Genomic DNA, 21,140 nt, shown 5'->3' with positions numbered 1-21,140 from the left:
AATTGGTTGCTGCACTGAAGTCACTGAGCCTGTGCTCTTGCACTGTGCAGTTGAGGTTGTGACCCTATAACAAATTATATGTGATTGTGGAAGTATCACTAAATCAAGAATAACTACCAGCCTGTAAAGTACACAAGGCGTAAGATGTGTCGACCCTTTGGAAGGTAGAAATAGAAATATATTTATTGAATAGGAGGTACAGAACCCTAATACCCTTCGAAGTTGCCTCCCCAGAAATGCTCACACTTCTCCCAGCGCTTGCGTTATTGCAAACACTTCTACAGCGCAATTTTAGGTAAGTGATCACCCGGGCAGTTGCATTCCACATGATACCAAATCCTGACTCAAACAGGGTTCCTTTCAGCGGCATTATCAACTTGAAAAACAGTCAAAAGTCACACAGAGCCAAGCCAGGAAAGTAAGGAGCCCAAGGAATCAAAGGAATGTTTTTACAGTGAAGCTGTACATGGCTATGACATGTCCGTCTGCATCGTCCACTGGCAATAACAAACGTGTTCGATAAATTGGGCAAACCCCACTACTTGTAGAGGTTCACCACAGTTCAGCCCTTTTGTTGGGCTGCCACTGGCGTGTGGCACCCTCTGTAACTTGTGTGTGTGTGTGTGTGCCTACATATGTTCAAGCCCAATAAAGAGCAAGTGTACTTTTTGTCTGAGCAAGCAGCGAGTACATGTCGGTAAGTCTAATGTGCCCATGCTCCCGCGGCACTAACCACGCAACATGGTGTCAGCAGTGCCACCACACCAAACAAGTCGGCACGTCTGGGTTTGACCTGGCTAAGTGCAGGCCACGGTCCGCAGTCCGGGGCAAAGACCAGGAAGCTATGCGGTCGAAACAGAGTGAGGTGGCATCCTACAGTGCAAATGGTGTCACTTAGTGCCTTTTGCGCTTGCTGCCTCCAGAGAGGAACCACTGCCAACAGCTGCACAGCAACCACCACCGCAGCAAGTTCCCTTCAGGAACCTCAGCCTGCCAATGTTGCAGAACCAACATTCCCCTTGGTCAGTCCATGCAACAGTCCCCTGCAGTCAGGGACCGCAGTGATGGTGTGATACGAATAAGTTACGGCCGGCGTGTTGTTCTGCCGCTCCGTTTGAACTTGTCAAAACTTTTGATGTGTTTGGCTTCCTCAGTCCTCCTGTCTGATCTTAAAGGGGGGGAGACGTAGATGTTGCCACAGTACATTCGTTTTGTTATGCTGCCACCAGAGTGTGGCAGCCCCCTGTAACATGCGTATGTGTGCCTATATATGTTCGGGTCCAATAAAGAGCGGGGGTACTTTTGTCTGAGCAAGCAGCGAGTACGTTTTGTTCCATCGCTGCGTGCCCGTGCTCCTGCGGCACTAAACATGCGACACTACTCACTAATGGGCCACTAAAAATTAACAAGGGAGTGGACGGGTGACAAATGCCAATTACAATCATACACAAAACGCCAAGTGCATGTGGCAAGTCAGACAAAACAATGCATGTCGCAAAACGGATAATGCGGCAAAAAGCTGCATGCTGCTCAAATGGAAACTTTAAAAGGACAGACCACCACTCACAACATGAATTGAGAAGACTCCACTGATGAAAAATTGTAGGGATGGGCGAATATTTGGACATTTCGAATATTTGAACGAATATTGAAGTATTTGAATTCGCTTCGATACGAATTTATATTATTCGAAATTTCGAAGTGTTCGAAATGAACGAATATTTGAACGAAAATGAACGGTTATGTGTTTGACCGCACATAACTCCCTGTAAAAGTGGTTTCACTGCAGCATCGGGTTGCTGTACCGTGAAACCACCTTGCCAGGGGAAATCTGCACTGCCACGAAGCCACACTTCAAGGTTAAGTGTACATATTTTTTCAAATTTAACAGCGTGTTATATGGACTTATATGCGCTAAGTACAGTAATTTTTAACTTGTAATGTATTGTACCACTTATAAATCGCACCCTACTGCTATTCAAATTTTGATGCCTCCCCCCGCAGTCATGGGCACGTTACCAGTAAAAAGTAACAGTGTTACAGTTACAGTTACCTAAGCCAAAAAAGTAACTCTGTTACAGTTACAGAGTTTCCGAAAGTAACTTGTTACAGTTACAGTTACTGTGCAAAACTAACGTCGTTACTTTTCAGTTACTGTATAAAATAATAGATCACAAATCAAATTATAGAATTTATTTAATAAGGGTTGCACGTCGTAAAACCCTAGACGAAGGAAACATAAGAGGGGGCCCAACACCAGCAATCACTTTGAACGCCTCTTACTTGAAGTGGAAAACGTGGTTGATGTACTGGAACGACGGCAGTATATCCTAAGACGTTTATTAACTATACCCAGAAGCGCATGCGAAGAGCAGCGGGGAGTGCATCACGAGTGGTTACGACGTCCATTGTGTCTGCTCTATATGTTTAAGGTGTGTCAGACTCTGTTCGGAGAGCTTCCGGTCCGCTGGGCATACAAACCGTTTTTAAGTCCCGTTATTATACCTTGGAACATGACAATGTGTGTTCACGAAATCCTAAGACTGCACACCTGCGGATGATCATGGCGATATCTAAAAGTGCGATGCGGGGATCAGCGAAACGGGCAGGAAATGATCACCGAGGCCTAAAGAACTCAAGCGGAATGTCGCTAAAGCAACCCATGCAACGCGTTCTAAGACCGAGCTTGTTGAGCACTGCTGGATGACAGGTCATAGCTTTGACCTAAACAATGCGACGACGCCGGTTTGTGAACAAAGGTGGGGGAAAAGCAACTCCTGGAATCGTGGTTCATTCGCCGCGGCTTGCAAAAACAGCCACGGCCCCCCACTGGACATTTACAAGGACATGTGTGACTAGTTTGACTGGTTGACCTCGGCTCATTTTTTTTTTCTTTTTTAGGATGCCACCTGCATTGGGGGTGAAACATCTGTCATTTTGTTATTAATTGTTGCATTAAGTCGGAGTAAACATTTTACAACCAGTTACAAAGAAGTTTTAAAATATCGCTTCGCTAGTTCACGGAATTTCTGGCCTTAGCTGTTTCACGTTCTGCTGTTTTCTAGCCACCTGTCAAACCCGATTAGCTCGGAGCCTCAGACGAGGGAGACTATAAACATGGCATCCTAATGCTCCTCCACCTGTACACCAAGAACATAGCTAGATGCTCAAGTGACGAAAATGATATATATGCTGAAAAAAAAAAAACAGACGCGAACTTAGCAGGCTGTTCAGTTGAACCACGATTGATTTACATGTTGCGTTAATGACAGACCTCCAACCTCGGTCTTCTGCAGGGAAGATAATACGCTTAGTCACCTTCTCTCCTAAACTGCGAGGGGAGCCCTATTCTGGAAAGTGAGGGGTGGAGAGGATATATGGTAAAGAAGAAAGTTCGAAAAAGTGTTGCTGTTGGATAATTTTTCATAAAGACCGAAGTAACTGTAACGGTATTTTCCGTTACAGTTACTGCGAAAAAAGTAACAGTGTTACAGTTACAAGTTCTTCTAACTTAAAAGTAACTAGTTACAGTTACAAGTTACTGAAAAAAGTAACTAGTTACCGGTAACGCATTACTAGTAACTAGTTACTGCCCAAGACTGCCCCATTCAAGGTTTCTTCCACTTTATTTCAAACCAAAAAAGTAACATTCACTCATACCTAGTTCCAATTCTTAAAAATATTGTGCAAGGGTCATGAAGAAAATGCTCAATTTTTCTTAATAATATGTGGTGAGTACTAATCGAACTATTCGATTCGAAATTATTCTACCAAATCCCTATTCGCTTCGGATTCGCTTCAAACCTCAAATTTACTATTCGCCCATCCCTAAAAAATTGTCTAGCACATTGAGTGAAACGAGCCCCAGTTTCTTTTTAATAGATGTGCCATTTACACTTTTTCTTCACTGAAAGTCCCAAAAAATGACCTTTGGTGGCCCACATGGCAAAAACATTTAAGGTTTGGAAGATGCCACTAATTTGTATTGAAGCACAAACTGAAGTTCATTGTTAGGCTGCTTCGATCTTCCGATGCACACCTGAACCATGCAGCTGCTCTCACGTGCCTAACCAGATTTGAAAAAGTTCTGGTCTGTCACATGACCTTCTAGTGATTACGTGGTTGACGGTGTTTTTATTAAAATTAAAATGAAGTATTCTTTTTTCAACTACAATCTTTCCTAACATAAAATTTGAAGATAAGCCTTATTTTGCAGTGAGCAGAAAAGTGGCAATGCCTTCGCTTGACGTAATGATCCAATGCTCTTGAGCTGCAGCATGCAAGGTATTAGGCAACGTTTTTAGATTAGGTGCGTTGGCTGAGGGACTAGCGACACCTGCCGATGAGTTGGACAAGTACCAGGCCCACCTGGCTCATGAGGCAGGAAAGTGCTGTCACGAGATGACAACCGTTTGAAGCGTGAAGACATGTTCGTACGGAAGTAACCACGTAATCTGTTTCAATCGTCATTAGATCAAGTTATTTTCGACCATCGACCTTGTAATCAGTCGAGTGTTCCGAGTCAGTCCATGATGCCTGGCTTGAAGTGTGCCATAATGGGCTACCGACGACGGGCAAAAGCGCAGTTTTGTTTTCAATTACTTGGCTTGGTTCGTCTATCGGCAGAAAAATGACGCCGGGGGCCAGCCATCTACAAAGTAGGTGCGTACTTAGGGGGCAAGGGGGGGGGGGGGTTATATAAAGGTCTGTACAACAGCAAAAGCTTATTCTACTTGCTTTTTATATTCGAAAATGGCTAAACTTTTGTGGAGCCTTCTCATATAGAAAAATTCTGCTTACAAAATATCCACATGCTTTTGGAATCAACCGTTGCAGGTATAGCCACTACCAAGGGGAGCTTTCTGTTGCAATGTAAAAAACTGGGTCCAGAAAGATCAGTTGTGCGTCCCTTTATGGAGGATATGCTAAATTCAGAAGGGACTTTCTAGACAGACATTTCAGATTTAGTTGCAGGGCGTGTGATCGATTATGGTTCAAAATTCTGTGTTACCTCTGTTGTATCGTGTCCTAAACAGCTTCGCTGGTCATCCGTCTTAACAGAGTGGAATGGCTCAATTTTTCTTTGCTCTTCTGCTCCACTGCTAGCAGTTTTGGTACAAATTTTCCAGACACTCTCCTTATGCCCAAATCCTTGGTCAAAAGTGAATGTACTAGTCTAATGCCTACCATATCTCGTTTGCCAGTTCTCAGACTGTGATGCGATGGTCCACCTCAAAAATTCCGCGCCCACTCAACAACATTCTCATTTCTGATTTTTGAGCGTCTGCATGAATGCAGATGCTCAAATCCACTGATGTGTGGCCCCCTTTGAAGCAGCTGTACCACTTCTTTACGGAAGAGGTGCTCGAAAGCCTGTTAAATCTGGCGAATGGTTTCCATGATGGGGCATCACCAAGCTTTTGGCAGAATTTGATGGTATCGCTGTTTATGTTGTGCTATCATTTTACAATGTACTGAAATCCAAAGAGCACTCACTACATGTTCTCATACATGGGGTCGAATGTCAACTGACGCTTTCTGCAGTCGGCAAAAAAAAAATGATGCATGCATTTCCCCTCGATATCTCAACAAAAGGAAGCCTCCCGTACTTCATCGATTTATGTGGAAAAAAAGATGGTTTGATACTTTCTGAACCCACCTCGTACATGCTGCACTGATCAGTATAGCTTAGTCTATGGACTAAACTAACGTTACTTCCTGCACAACACAGAAGTGGACTTGCAACATAGCCAGCCCATTGTGAGTGCTTTCCGTTTAATAATGTTGAAGGAAAATATAAATTCCATTCAATTTTGCTAGCTATTCTCTACTTTAGTAACAGCAAACACCATGGCAAAGGCAGCTGTGCTAACACTTGCAATGTCTACTTTCACTAAAGAGGTGTTCACATGGTCCAATGTTTCTCCTTTTCTAATATGACTTGAGATCAAGAATGATGTAAAAAGCAAGAAAAAAACATGGCTGATCCCTCTGTCATAGGAATCAGTATAACATGAAAGTAAAACGTGTCTTCACAGACGTGGTTGAGCGTTTGTTGTGCAATGTGTCACCCTGAGGGCAAAGGAATGAATGCTATTGGCCGCGAGATCGAGCGGAGTCGCCGCCTGGCAGCTACTGGTTGAAGCGCGCCTAGTGTGGATTGCTCCCAGCGTCGTCTGCTAGCCACATTGTGTTTGCATGTGCGCGTACGTCATGCAATTCTCAAAGGGCGGTTTGTTCTGTTGTGTTAGCCTGAGTTTAACTGCTCGTACGTATACCTGACTTGGTGTACAGAAGCAAATGGGCTTGCCCGGCTGCATGCGCATTGTAATAAGATCAGTGAGTGCGACTTTCGAGAGGGATGTGTATTGGTGTCGTACCCTTCGTTTGCCAGAATCATTTCAGTGCTGGTGCCGCTTTCTGGTTCAAGCGAATCCTAAAGTGCGCTTGGCATAGTCCCAATCATTAGGAGCATTAAATAGTGTGTGAAGGCAGCGTTTTAGCGACTCGTTGGTAAACAAAAGTGAGGCTCTAGGCCATGCACTTTCGCGTTGTTGTAAGGTGTATAACTGGGGCACTGTAGTTCATCGGTTATGCGATGGGTTTTACTTGTGCTTAAGCTGTCCTTTTATTGTACGGTCATGGTCCCGCTACAGCGAAATATTTCCATCAAGTGAAGTCTGACGCTTTGGTACTCAAACTGTCCCCTAAAAAAAACAGACACTTGAACGACACGGCAGTGATAAAACGGAGTTGTCGTGAGCAATTTTAACTTGGGGCGAAATTTACGCAGAACCACCCGTGTGCTTAGATTTAGGTACGCTTTGAAGAACCCAGATGTTCAACATTATTCCCGACGGCGTGCCTTACATTTCTGTCGGACAATTTCACGCAAAACCTCAAGTAAACACCTAAGTAGTTCAGTCGTGCTACAGCAGTGCGTAAAACACAGACCACAAGCCCAACACGTACAGAGAAAACAACCAAAAGCGTCATAAAGTGCATAAGCGCAGACTATCTCCAGTGCAAGCATCCCTTTCATCGGCAGATTGCGCTTCTCTCACTAGTAATAGTAACGTTGGATGATCTTCGTGCATCGATTCAACAATGAAGAGCGTATATATTACCAGTAAGCTGCAATCAACGCATTTTATTTGCCGAGAATCGGCTCAAACCACTCACAACGAAGCGCCGCTGTGTGTATTTGTATATGCGCCGCCGACGGCCTCTCCACACTAAAGCGGCGACGGTGCTGTCACCTATAGGTCGATCTCGCGGCCAATAGCAACAAGTTGTAATGTCACGCGAAGAACGGCACACAGCTCGAAACGTGCAACGCGCTGCTCAAGCAGAAAGGACACACGGAACGAACATACACAGGATGAGTGCGAACTAACAACTGTCACAGCTCGACACTTAAAGCTCGCTGGTCAAATACAAAGGAGGACGCACGAAATGAACGCACAAGTATACACAGAATGAGCGCGAACTGTCACAGTTGTAACTTACTTGCTTGTGAGCAGCGCGCTCCTTTTGCAAGGCTGCTGCCATGAGCGAAGTGACCTTTGTGCTCTCTGTAACTTCAACGCAAACTTGCGGTGACAGCGCAAGACGTACAAGATAAGCACGCGCGCACGAGCGACCATGCCCTGTAGAGGCGCACGCTCATCTCAACGCATGGGGCGACGACCTTTAAAGTGCGCCCTTCGAACCCTTCGCGCCATCTCGCTAGTGATAACGAAAACACGCTGATGTACCACCGATCTCCGAGTACTGCCACCGGCAAATGGTGTATATAACTAGCACGGCGTTAGTATGTCGAAGAACGTGCCGTCTTTGGCGGAGTCGTTTCACGCTGCACGCTGGGGATCGAAGGGTCGTAAGTTCGACTACCGGTGACGGAACTTTTTCTTCGAGTTTTTTCTTTGGCATATGCTAGTCTTTATATTTTTGAACGTCATATCCGTGAAGGAAATGCGTCGGTGGAGCCGTGGTGGACCCTGGCATAAAACACTTTCGTGTTTAAAAAATTTAAAGGGGTCATGAAGCCCCCCTTGGGCTTGTTGAAAAAACACATCCTGCGGAAAGCTGACACGGCTATGAACTGCTCTGCAAAATATTACAGTCGTGCGCGCCGCGTAAAGGCCACAAGCGGAGCGCGAAGTTGCCGTTTTCTCAGGCGCCCTCTTCAAACAGAGGCCGGTTCTCACTCTCGTTGGTGGGCGGGGCGTCTGCATGTTGACGTCGCGGATCTGCCAGTTTACGTCGCAAGAGATATAGCATGCTTATTGGCCAATAGCCGGATGAGATGCGCTTCTTGCCACGGGGTGCCGCCACTTGCCCGCGCCGCGCTCCTCAGTCTGCTAAATTTACACGGTAGCCGCACTCGCGCATGCGAATCACAGCGGGAGAGCGATCGCGTTTCATGACGCGTGCTGACGTAACTTCTTACCCCCGTGCCATCCCTCCCTGTCTAGCTTCCAGTGCGCTCGTCGGCACGAGAAAAGAGAGAAATCGCTGAGAGCGTGCGCCAAACCCCCGTAACTCCGCTCATTCTTGACGGATTCGAAAAATTTTTGCGCCAATCGATTCGGGAGGCAGTGAACTCCGATACTGAGGTCATTAAGATCATTACTTTTAAAAGTGGTTCATGACCCCTTTAAGCTTGTGCGGAGTCAACAGCAGCACACCTCTGCGGCCTGTCGCTCGAGTGTTGAGATGTCACCAACTGCAGCAAGCTCCTCCTGCGGTGAGCTTGGCCGCTGTGGATTCAGCTGGATCTCTGCAACCTCACGTTTCAGCGCTTCAATTGTCTGCAAGTGCTGCTGCAGTACTTGTTCATGCTCAGCCTCCTGTTCTGCCAATTTGTTCTGGAAGAGAAGCAAGGCAAATGTGTGACACAGCTACTGCGCCAATGCAGATTGGAAGGAAATAGTGAATGATTATAATGTATAAACTCGTGTAAGGGCCACACTTTGTTTTTGTCAAGTTTGGATGGCACTTTTTTGGGTGTGGCCATTACATGTTTTTTTTTTTTTTTTCATTTAAAAAGATTGCTGTTTCATCACATATTGATCACACCCCTTAATGTTGTCAAAATATGATTTTTTTTTTATCCTGCATAATGATCGCACTTAGAACCTGACGCACAACAACTATGATGTTTTTCAGGTTCCCGTGAGCAGAAGCATAGCCTCCAAGATTGGTATTTCAACTTAGAAGGTGGTACCTATGGCATGTTTTAGAACTTGGTTAGCAACAGTAAGGTCTTTGAGATCCAAGTCTGTTGCCCATAGCTGTCGCACATAGAGCTCTGTTGCACTGGCGTGGGCTCATCATCATCATAGGTGCTTCCCACAGTCTGATCCTGATTGAATTGCCTTTGAAAGTTAGACAAGGGCCACAGCAGTCTCGCACTGTGCCAACTGTGCTAATAACGCAGGCCAGAAACATTATCGCTCGGTGATGCCGACACATCCGGCGACAATCTCGCGAAAATATTGCCACAAGTGTTCACTTGCCAGGTGTGGGAGCCAATATTTTCAACAGTTGTAGCGGCACTAGATTAAGAAGTTATGGCACTGCAGGTGCTTGAAAAATGCTTTGTCCTGGAGATTGCGGGTTGCAGCACAAACATGACGGTGCGGCTGCATTTGGTGGGCGTTTTGAAAAGACTAGTGCAGCTAGTACACGAATCATTTTTTATATCAATTATTTGGTCTAAAAAAGAGGGGTGCAGCCCACACTCGGGTATGGCCCTTATTAGAGATTATACGATACTATGCCAGCAAAGTTCGTGTCGTGTCCATTCCGTTCGTCCGTCCTCTAGCTTTGTTAAGTCCCAGTTTACTGTAGCGCAATTCCCTCCCAACACGATACTATGCAAGACTTTAGTGGTACGTTACTGGCCACTTCACTACTGAATCAGCAAAATGAAGCACAAATGAAAGAAATATGAGAGAAAAGTAGGAACACTATGACTTTACAAGAGGTGGAAATTGTTGTACAGAATCTTCCCAGATAATACTGAACACATGTAGCCCCTTAAAACATCCTTTACAGGACCACAGGAAATCAAACAAATTCAGAGATGGCTGCCAAACAGTGACTACAGAATCCTTCGACTACAAATACCACCATTATTGGTGTGAACAGAAGACAGCACTTGATTACTGTGGGCAGCAACAAGTCTTCTTTGACCGTTTGAAGTTTTTACACCTTATTGGCAGACATTGCAGTAAAGGGCAATAATGGTTATAACAAAATAATGGACATATAAAAAAGCAACAGGTAAAATCATAATAAGTGTAATAATCTTTGTTGAGCTGTTATCCTCTGTTCATGTAGCAAAATTTGCTGAGAAGTGTTTCTGTGGCTTGCACGGGGTCGAGTGCGTCAAAGGAACGTTTATTGAACGAAAACGCGCTCTTATATGTACATCCTATCACAGGGGGCGTTGCCGCCAACCGAGCGCGCGTGTGCATGACTGCATTACGTCACATCTCCCTTTTTATTAAACAAAAAAAGCTAATGTTCCGGCATTGGGTATCTTCGAGGTGACCGGCGGTTACGTTCGCTTCTGCGCAGTTGTGGCTCTGTGGGGCCCACGTCGGCTTGATGTTCTTGTGTGGGGGGCACCAGTGGAGCGGGGGCCAGACGGAGATGTTCTCTGGTGCGCTGCAACTGGAGCCCATCTTCGGTCTCGACAATGTAGGCTCTCGGAGTGTTGGCAGGCTTGACAACCGTAGCAGGGGACCGGGTCTTTGATGGAACGTTGTACACTGTGACGCGGGAGCCATCGGGAATTCCTGGTAGCGGCCTAGTACCTCTGTTGTAGAAGGAACGTTGTCTCCTTCTGATGTCGTGGAGCCGCCGTTGAACCTCCTCAGGGGGTATGGTCTGCGGTCGCAGGTGGGTTTCTGTGACTGGTAGCAGCGTCCTCGCCTGTCGGCCCATGAGTCTCTGCATTGGAGATTTCAAATAGGAATCGCGAGGCGTGTTTCTCCACTCAAGCAATGCAGCACAAAAATCCACTGTGCCGTACCGATACCTCTTCAGCAATTTTTTGGCTTCTTGCACAGCACGTTCAGCCATTCCGTTTGATCGAGGGTGATACGGACTGGAACGAACATGGTGCAAGCCAATCTTACCGACAAATTCACGAAAGCTCTGGCTGCTGAATGGCGGTCCATTGTCTGTGCATAGGCGCTGCGGGAAGCCATGAGTGGCGAATACCGTATTTACTCGAATCTAACGCGCACCTTTTTTCCGGAAAAAGGAGTCCAAAAATCGCATGCGCGTTAGAATCGAGTACCGAAAAAAAAAAAAATTCGGTTATCGTATTGCCATCGACATTTCAAAATGGCCGCCTCCTACGCGTCTTGCCCATTTCTGCCATTTTTTCAGTTCGTACGTGTGCTGAGGAGATTGTCATCCCGGTCTGCGTTCGCATCGACGGCATGGAAGTGCCGACTCCAAATACTCGACGAGTGTACCACAATGCCGCATTTAAAAGAATAGTTATTACACGTGCAGAGAGACGGACGGAAATCGGGCCGCATCGCGGTCGTTCGGATAGACGTCAGACTCTGGAGTTTCCAAGACGTGTGGCGCCACCTGTCGGAGAAGTATTGAGTAGTGCATAGACCGGCTCCCTCGCATAGTCTGCTATGGGACCAGGTGCAACTAGCGAATGCGAAACAACGATTGAGCTTAATATCGCGTGTGTTTGCGCATTTAACACACAGAACGAAAGCTGTGAATTGCTCTCCGCTAGTCGGACGCGCCACCGTACCGTCGTGAAGTGCTTGCTGGATCACTCGCCAGAACGACGGCGAAAACAGCAGCAGACGAGACCCCTCCGCACACTACGAAGAAACGCCGCAAAAGACGCACTGTTGCGTTGTGAATTGCCACGGACGTAAAAGACTGAACAACAACGTTCAGTTTTACCGATTTCCATAGTTGTCGTACGAAGAAGAAAGGCGAGAGCGCTGGATATGGGATGTTGCGAGCGTGTTCGGTAAGCGAAGTACCCGTGTTCTCCACAGCCGGTCGCATGAGAAAGTGTGATAATGTTTCTCTCCTGTTGTTTTGCGTAGCCCTGATGGAGAACCGTGGTAACCTTGACTATGAAGCTCAGCGGAGGCTCTGACCGCGGTGCATGTCGTGTAACACGAAGTGAGCAGCTAGAGGCAGTCTGAAGACGCGTGATACGCACACCGCAACGAATTGGTCGTCACAACACATCATCGGGGACGTACGTTTTGAAGGCTCAGAGTTCTGGTTCTAACTATCTAACACGTGCGCCATACAAGTAAATAGCTGAATGTTGGTCGTGACCACCTTCAGGTTTGTTTCGCCCGTGTCCTCCGCGGTTGCCGTAGCTATCTCGGAGGCCACGGTTTTGCCTTTGGTTGTACCCCGCGATAGTGGACGCACGTATCCCCATTTGCAGTACACACAAACGGAAGACGACCATCAAGAGACCACTTGAGGATGCGTAATAAAACAGTACAATGCACAGGAAGCGAGAGATGAATTAACGGAGAATGCAACTGCAAAGGCGAAAATCGCCGGGCCCATTCGTCCCTGATCAACGCTCCGTACCACTGATCGTAAAATGCATAGCTAAGTAAATTGATCGTGTATGTACTTTATCGTTGTGGCATTACGTATATACCCGATTTTAACGCATTTAGGCGCTAGAGAACGGATGTCGGAGGGCTTGCCTCGAATTCGATGTCGTGTGATGCTCGCTCGTACTTGCGAGTTTCAGCGCGCGGGAATAACTAAAACTTATTTTGCATTGTACTCGCAGTTCGCTTTGATCAGTTTCCTTTGTTTCTGAAGCTTGGATTGGCGGAAAAAGCTTTCCAGGTCCTTGATTTTCAGGAAACGGCGCCTCGACACCAACGAAAGAGGAGGGATGTATTGCGGCCTATGCACATTCGCTTGCGGACGGCTCTCTTTGCACTACCCAGTTAGTGCCAGGGCTGCGATGAGGGCGCTGGTGGCGGTGTTTTTCGCAGCGCCGCCTGGGCAGAGTCTGACGTCTATATAGTTCGGAGTTCCCGAATCGTGCGTGCGAGACTGGCGCAAACAGAAGCAGAAGATTTTTTACAGCAAAGCTTCACGAAAAGGTTTCAGTGGACCAAAGCAGCGCCGGTTTCCCGAATTCGAAGAGTGTTGACAGCGACAACGAGTTGTCCGACAGCGACGAGGACTGATCCATTACGCGACTCGTATCGCCGCCGTAGTGGTGACAGTTTTAGCGGCAAGGCCCGCTTTTTGACTCCGTGTTTTACTTTTTTGAAACTTCAGTTCTTTAAAACCCAAATACTTGTTCTACTGAATGTGCGAAGTTTGACTCCTACGGACTTTTTTTGTTCTTTTCTCTCACGAAAAACGGGTGCGCGTTACAATCGATGTATTACTTTTTTTTTTTTTTTTTGGTCGCGGAAAACGGGTGCGCGTTACAATCGAGGGCGCGGTAGAATCGAGTAAATACGGTATGTCTGCTAAAGCAGCAATCACCTTGTCGGCTGTCGTCTTCACAGGCCTGATTTCAAAAAAGAAAGAATAAAAGTCAACAACCACCAAGTAATCGGTGCCATTGTGATAGCATATGTCGGCTCCCACAAATTCCCAGGGTAGGCTTGGAATTTCATGGTTGATCAATGGCATGCGCAGATTTCGTGGCTTGTGCTTCTGGCAGGTCTCACAGCGTCGAGCAACTTCTTCTAGGTCGCTGTTTATAGAAGGCCAAAAAAGTACAGTTCGAGCACGTGCCTTCATTTTTTCTGCTCCCCCATGCGCCGCATGAAGGCAAGCAAGAATTTCGCTGCGCATCTTGGCAGGAATGATGAGGCGGTTGCTTCTGAACACGAGGCCATCTTGCGTATGCAGCTCGTCGCGGAAGCTCCAGTAGCAACGTAGCTCGCTGCTGACGTCAGCTTTGCTCTCCGGCCACTGTGTGCTTGCGTAGTGTCGAAGTTTCACCATCACCGGGTCCTGGTCGGTCTCATGTAGAACTTGGCTCAGCCGCCTGTCTGAAACCTGCAGGTAAGCAATGGTGTTCAACTGATAATTCAGGCACTGTTCTTGCAATAGTGCTTTGCTCGGGGACCGCGATAAAGCGTCAGCAACAAATAGTTGTTTTCCGGGTGTGTATTTGACGACTATCGGGTACCTCTGCAGGCTGAGGCGCATGCGCTGAAGCCTTAGAGGACATTGGCATAACGGCTTCTTAAATATCATTTCTAGTGGCTTGTGATCCGATTCTACCACAACTTCGGGCTGCCCGAAAAGATAGTCACGAAATCTTTCACATCCGTGAACAATTGCCAGCATCTCCTTTTCGATCTGCGCATACCTTTGCTGTGTTTCCGTCAAGGAGCGCGACGAGTACGCTAGCGGATGCCCGTCCTGTATGATTACTGCGCCAATTCCGTTCTGACTGGCATCTACCGATAGCCTAATTGGTTTGCCCTTCTCGTAGTAGCTTAGTACAGGGGCTGTCGCAAGCGCTTTCTTCAGAGCCTTGAAGCTTGCGTCTTGGCGGTCCTCCCAAAGCCACGAGACATTCTTCTTTAAGAGTTCTCGAAGCGGTGCTGTTAGGTCTGACATGTTCGGAATAAAGCGAGAGACAAAATTTACCATGCCCAGGAACGTCTGCAGCTCTTTCTGGTTGCATGGCGTCTGGACTTGCAAGATGTCTTCTAGCCGCTGTGGATCCAGGCTCAGTCCGTCACGCGTCAAAACATGTCCCAGATACCGGACGGACTCCTGCAAAAAACGGCATTTCTTTCTGCTCAATTTCAGTTTGTACTCTCGGCAGCGTCGTAGGACGTTTTCAAGGTTGACATCATGCTGCTCTCTTGTTCTGCCCCAAACTAGAATGTCGTCCATGACAACTGCTACGCCTTCGAGGCCTTCTAGCACTCTGTGCATGGCACGCTGAAATATTTCCGGCGCCGACGAGATTCCAAACGGCATGCGTAAAAACCTATAACGGCCGTATGGAGTGCACATAGTGCAAATCTTGGAGCTTTCTTTATCTAGCTTGATTTGCCAGAAACCGGAGGCTGCGTCCAAAGTTGTAAAGTACTGCGCCCCACTGATCGAAGGTGCTATGTCCTCCAATGTTGGCATTGGATAGTGCTCGCGAAGAAGAGCTTTGTTCAGGTCGGAAGGGTCAAGACAAATGCGTACCTTCTCTCCTTTCGTAACAACGACCATGTTGCTGGCCCACTCTGTCGGCTCCGTCACTTTCACGATGACTCCAGCCGTCTCCATGCGGTCAAGCTCAGCTTTCACCTTTCTTTGCAATGCTATTGGAATCCGCCGTGCTGGTTTCACTACTCCTTGGGAACCGGGCTTGAGCTTTAGATGGTAGACGATGCCCTCGAGTTGACCTAGACCTTCAAACACGTCTTCGTAAGGCTTGGCAGCGCCGTAAAGCTCCGTTTGCTCGATTGAGCAGACTCGTTGGAGCAAGCCAAGCTCTTCGGCAACTGTACCGCTCAAGGTCACGGCGATGTCGTCATCCACGACGAAGAACTCTGTCAGAACCTTTCTTTCTCTCGTTGCCACTTCAAGACGAACTTGCTTAGTTGCTTTTTTCTGGAAGCCAAAGAATGTGTTCAAAACAACGTTGCAATCCAGTGGCTGCTTGTTTGTTATTTTCTGCAGCTGGCTACGTGCTATAACCGAGCAGGTTGCGCCTGTGTCTAGCTTGCAAAAAATAGGCTTTCCTTCTATCTGAACGGTAGCCGTCCAGCGGTCGTCTTTTCCACGGGCATGCGATAGCGTTTCTAACCAGAAATCGCCTTCTTGCGCTTCGACAGATGCTACTGCTTGCTCTTTCGAATGGAATCTTTTTTGCATCTTCTTGCAGGCTAACGCAAAGTGATTCCTTCCCCCGCATTTCCTGCATGTGCGTCCTTTTGCTGGGCACACACGGTCGGTCTGATGAACCTTTGCGCACTTTGTACAACGCCGACCTTTCGCTTCAGATAGCGCGTTCATCTCGGCTGCGTAATCGCTTTTCGGGCGCGCCTGTATTTCCTCACATTGTTCTTTGCCTTGTTCACGTGAGCGACACATTTCTACGGTCTTCGTGAACGAAGCATTTTCGGAGATTAGCTTTTCTTGAAGCTTTTTATCTCTAATTCCGAGAATAATACGGCTTCTCAGCATACGCTCTTCAAGCTGCCCAAACTCGCAACTTTTTGCTAGCACTCGTAGGTCTGTCAACCAGTCGTTGAAACTTTCACCGTCCTTTTGGTCGCGCTTTCCAAAGCGGAACTCATGGTAGGCTAAGTTTAGAGCTGGTTTGTAGAATGCCTCAAACTTCACTTTCAGTACTTCTACGTCCGACTTCTCCTCGTCAGTTGCAAAATCAAAAGTGCTATACGTCTTGCGCGCGTCCTCTCCAATAATCATGAGAAAGGTGGCTGCCTGTACCTCTTTCGGTTGCTGGTTCAGGTATGTTGCCGTTGCGAAGAGCTCGAACTCCTGCCGCCATGTCTTCCAGCTTTGCCATACGTCTCCTGTGATGTCCAGGGCTTTCGGCGGTGGCAATAGCGTGGTGACTGGACCGCTGGCCTGCTGGCGCTGTTCCCCGTTCGGCATGCTTGTAGCTGGTTGGGACCTTCGAGCCTCCCTTGTTGGCTTGCTACCCGTCCGCTGTTCGTTCGCCGGCTGCGTACATCGGCTGCAGTCCGGCCACTTCTGACACCATGTGGCTTGCACGGGGTCGAGTGCGTCAAAGGAACGTTTATTGAACGAAAACGCGCTCTTATATGTACATCCTATCACAGGGGGCGTTGCCGCCAACCGAGCGCGCGTGTGCATGACTGCATTACGTCACAGTTTCCTTCACCTTCGAAACATTGGAATGCAACTTGCTCTTTCAAACTGCTCCATAATGCCAAATTATGTGCTCCAAAGTGTTCCAAAATAAAAATTCTGCTTCCTTCATAAATTCCTCCTAAATGTCAAGTCTTCAGTGTCGTTACTCCTCAGCATTTAAAACATATATATACTTGCATCCTAAAATAATAGTTAGGTCCCCAACATTCAGTGCCACAGGGCTGCTGCATAAGGAGAAATAATGTCCGAAAGAAATCAAGTTATAAGTTGTTTAATAAATACAGTACCTGGTACTTCGTAGTCAGCTTTTCGTACTGGAGGTTCAGCTGTTTTTCTAGCTCATTGCCCATGTCTACAGAATTCTGTTTGACAACCTCATCGAGCCTGCACAGAAATAGTAGGCATTTTTTACTTTTACCAATGTTAACGTAATAACCACACAGAGCAGCACACCTGGAAAGGAAAGTATAAACCAGGAAAGAAATAGTAGCTGTAATCACAGACTGTTTATTCAAGCATACAAACCAATTTGCATCTAAGCCATGCATTGCTGCTTGTCTATCAATGAGATAATCTTCCTTTAAACACATTCACGGTGCATTACATCCAACCCATTTATCGATTCTCAGGCTTAAAGGCATGCACCTTCACCACTGCACTTGACTGCAGAGTAGTGCTGTGTTGCAGGGCCACTTTAACCATTTCAGGCCCAGTGATTCCAATTGGAACCATCAATTTTGTAGGTCAGTCAGCGACCATCTGGTGAAAAAAAATGGGCTGTCCATCTGCTAGAACTCATATTTAGCATCTGCTCTACATATTCTGTCAACCCAGTACATACAAGAAAGTCACGTCACGTGTGAACGAAGAAATCACAAAAGCAGTCACGCTGTTCCCAAAATTAGCTGAGGTAGCTTCTTTCACAGTGTGGAGGCAGGGCATTTCTTTTCGTTCTGTGTCAAAAATTTGAATTTTGTCTATTGGGTATTATGCTATCCCATTGAAATATTAAATAATTAATTGATAAATTAATCTGGTCACTAATTACTCGACTGAGAAGTGTGAGCACAGATTTTTTTTTTTTTTTCAATTTTTGGACTACCATGATAGTGCGCATCTCAAATTGTGAAAACCAGCAGCTTACATTGGACAGAAATAATTTGGGCCTGAAAGGGTGAAACACTGCTGGCAAACACTTCACCCTGCTAAAAAACTTAGTTTATGGGCGATTATCTCAACAAGCATCAGAAAAAAGGGAAAATAGACAACCACCCATTTGTAGCACAAAGCCACAAGGAAATCCATACGGATTTCTCAGAAATAAAGCCTCTTAGTTTCCGAAAAATTCGTCCTGGTCCGGGGTTTGAACCCGGGACCAACGCCTTTCCGGGGCAATCGCTCTACCAAGTGAGCTAACCAGGAAGCTAGCAATTGGCAGCGCGAGGGCGAATTCATCGACAACTCGAAGCAACTGGACACATATTGAAAATCAGTTCTGCGGAATCCCACACGGTGGCAGAATTCCGCCCATTTGTAACACGAAGCCACAAGGAAAATTTTTTTCGGCAACTAAGAGGCTTCATTTCTGAGAAATCCGTATGGATTTCCTTGTGGCTTCGTGCTACAAATGGATGGTTGTCTATTTTCCCTTTCTTAACCCTTCCGCCACCTTGCAGGATTCCGCAGAACTGATTTTCAAGCATCAGAAAGTTTACTTCTTGCACACACTTTTGAAGTATTTCGAAATATTTTACAGGCCTCGTTTGGAGCGCTCACTAAATGGGAAATCGCAAAATAAAAAGAAGAGAGCTGACGATTAATCAAAATAGAATATGAATAAACATAAAAGTAAACAAAAGTAAAAACCACCATACTCAAGACTGCAAATTAAAAACATACAGTAGACTCTCGGTAACTCAAACTCAGGATTTTGTTTGAATTATCAGAAATCCTCATAAATATAACCCAGGGCAGCACACCAACTTGTGTTGTAATGTTTATTGTTTCTTAGGGCCGCAGCAACGTCACATAGAGCTCCAAATGACTGCCAGCAAATAAGTGCATGCACCATATAATGACTATTGGTATTCATTAGATGGTGCATGCACACATTGGTAATTAAGGAACAAAATGTGCTGTGTCCCGTGACAGCTGGTAGCCCCTTTCCTAACCTTGGTACATTTTTCTACATTTTTCTACATTTGTCTACTGCTGTCATTTGGAGAATATAGTCCAATGAACGTTTCCATTATATTTGTTCACCTTCGCATTGCACAATACATGTTTTGCCTCATAGACTGCTTCTCCTTCTAACAGCAGTCACGAAATGAAGCCTGCGATTTTAAGCTTTGGTCTATGAAGATTTTGATGCTATAGATACTGGAAAGTTCCTGGAATGGAAAGGGAGCAGTAGGAATTGCATTAGAAAAGAAGGCACAATATATGCTCATGTTTGTATTAGCCCCAACCAATAAATGTACTGGATTATGAAAAAAAGTCAGTTTCACCGCAAGGGCGAAGCAATGAATGCTATAGCAACAAATTGTAGTGTTTAACGAAGTGAGGCTGGCAGCTAACTGTTTTGTATCCGACCTCGCGTAACTACAAAACGCTGGTGTAAGAGAATACGGCCACTCCAGGGAGATGCTCTCCGCATAGTAACTTCGCGTTGACAGCGCAGCACGTAGAAGGGTATACGAGTCACCCGCTGTGATGGCTTTCGAGATAGTGCGCGCGCCAGCGATCACGACCGCACCCTTAAGTCCATAGTTGAAAGTAGTGGCTGCTCGCTGTTGAAAGTAGTGGCTGCCGTTGTGCATCTATTCAGTTGTTAGTCGGCGTTTGTGGTGTCCTGGCTTCTTTCTTGTGTCCGTGTTTGCATGCCCTGTCTTTTTAGAATGAATACTCACCAACTAGCTCAGCTCTCTTATTCTAAGCTGAAAATCGCTAGCTAAGAAGACCGATAAACATACAGTGCGACGTCATTTGAGAAATACAGTGTAGTCCATTTATAACGATACCATGTACAACAATATATCGCTATAATCATAAAATTCTTCAGATTTTTCCATTTTTCCATTGCCCCCCAAAACACTAACCATACATGACTATACAATCATCTGTTATCTATCGGACACAGCTATAAAATTGTGGCCTCCCGGAAGATGCTTACTACATAAATTTGTCTCAGAAAAGCTTGATAAAAATAAAGTCCTTTGAAGAGAATGACGTGAAAACTCATTAAAAGTGCTGCAAACAGGCTGCTGTGAAGAAATCTGTGAGGAGGAATTGCGTGCAGCAACGTCATGCTGTCATCATCGCAAGTGCTGGAGGGAGGAAGGGAAGAGTTTGTTCGGTCGCAACCTCGCAACACCTGGCTATGGTTTCTCACTACAGTTTCTACTCATTTGTGTGCTTAGATTTAGGTGCACGTTAAAGAACCCCAGGTGGTCAGAATTTCCGGAGCCCTCCACTACAGTGTCTCTCATAATCATATCGTGGTTTTGGGACGTTAAACCCCAAATATTATTATTATTATAATTATTATTATTATTATTATTATTATTATTATTATTATTATTATTATTATTATTATTATTATTACCCATTTGTGTGTGCGTTCATGAAAGATGGCACCGGCTAAGCGCACAGCAATATGTCTTGAGGTAAAGCAGCAAATTCATCGGGATTTCTGGCAGGGTCTCAAGGTTGGAGATGTCTTCAAGAATTCCCACTTTCTCGCTAATTTCTGACCTTTTTCAGCACTTTTAAATAATTTTATGCATATTTATGTAGCCTTTATAAAAGTGTTGAATATTATTTACCATTTCTTGCACTGTTCGACCTGATTCCCTTATCAATGGCAGTAACTAGGCCTACATGCACGGGGAAAAGATTTCTTTTTTGCCAGTCCAGATTTAACGGTAATCGGTTACAACATTCAAATTTTCCAGTTTTGTCAATATCATTATAAGTGGACGACACTGTAACGATAATGAAATGTCCAAGAACTTATAAGGGAAAAAAAAGGATCTTCCCAATGGTGCGCACAAGTCTCCATAGGTGTGTTTTCCCCGAAGATTTAAAGTAGTTATTTTCTAAATGCTTCGATAACGTCCATGCAACAAAGGTTGCTTGTGTATACAGTTAAATGCTCATATGCTGTGGCTGCGCGATCGCTGAATTGAAGCTTCATTCTGATTTGCCAATGTAGTTATAGGGACAGCCCACTTAAGAACATATGTTAAATAGTTCACCTTATGCAA

The 21,140-nt window shown here is 45.9% G+C and overlaps 2 protein-coding genes across 5 annotated transcripts in view; both read right to left on the bottom strand.

The window, feature by feature from the left end:
- The window catches only part of LOC119396674 (GRIP and coiled-coil domain-containing protein 2), a 114,038-nt gene that overhangs the window by 14,916 nt on the left and 77,982 nt on the right, over positions 1–21,140 (bottom strand). For 3 of the 4 annotated variants that reach the window (XM_037663976.2, XM_037663999.2, XM_037663984.2), the window contains 2 exons: positions 17,163–17,259; positions 8,691–8,870 (listed from right to left, as the gene is read on the bottom strand). In XM_037663976.2, coding sequence (XP_037519904.1) covers positions 8,691–8,870; positions 17,163–17,259 — 277 coding nt within the window. Of the gene's footprint in view, positions 1–8,690; positions 8,871–10,391; positions 10,963–17,162; positions 17,260–21,140 lie in introns of those variants that run through there. The other variant, XM_037664006.2, reaches the window with a different exon arrangement.
- Positions 13,212–16,805, bottom strand: LOC125758655 (uncharacterized). The gene is made up of 2 exons (XM_049416084.1): positions 15,214–16,805; positions 13,212–14,787 (listed from the first exon to the last, which is right to left on the bottom strand). Exons 1-2 carry the CDS (start codon positions 16,633–16,635, stop codon positions 13,399–13,401), a joined length of 2,811 nt encoding a protein of 936 aa, XP_049272041.1. The 5' UTR covers positions 16,636–16,805; the 3' UTR covers positions 13,212–13,398.

This window comes from Rhipicephalus sanguineus, chromosome 1 (genome assembly GCF_013339695.2).
Source record: "Rhipicephalus sanguineus isolate Rsan-2018 chromosome 1, BIME_Rsan_1.4, whole genome shotgun sequence".
NCBI lineage: Eukaryota > Metazoa > Arthropoda > Arachnida > Ixodida > Ixodidae > Rhipicephalus > Rhipicephalus sanguineus.
This window is presented reverse-complemented; position numbering and strand designations above follow the sequence as displayed.

Excerpts from the sequence above, each read along its gene's own strand:
- LOC125758655 (XM_049416084.1), bottom strand. The coding sequence starts at position 16,635 with ATGCCGAACGGGGAACAGCGCCAGCAGGCCAGCGGTCCAGTCACCACG. Across the intron at positions 14,788-15,213 it reads TTGTTACGAAAGGAGAGAAG|GAGTCCGTCCGGTATCTGGG; the intron begins GTACGCATTTGT and ends CGTTTTTTGCAG.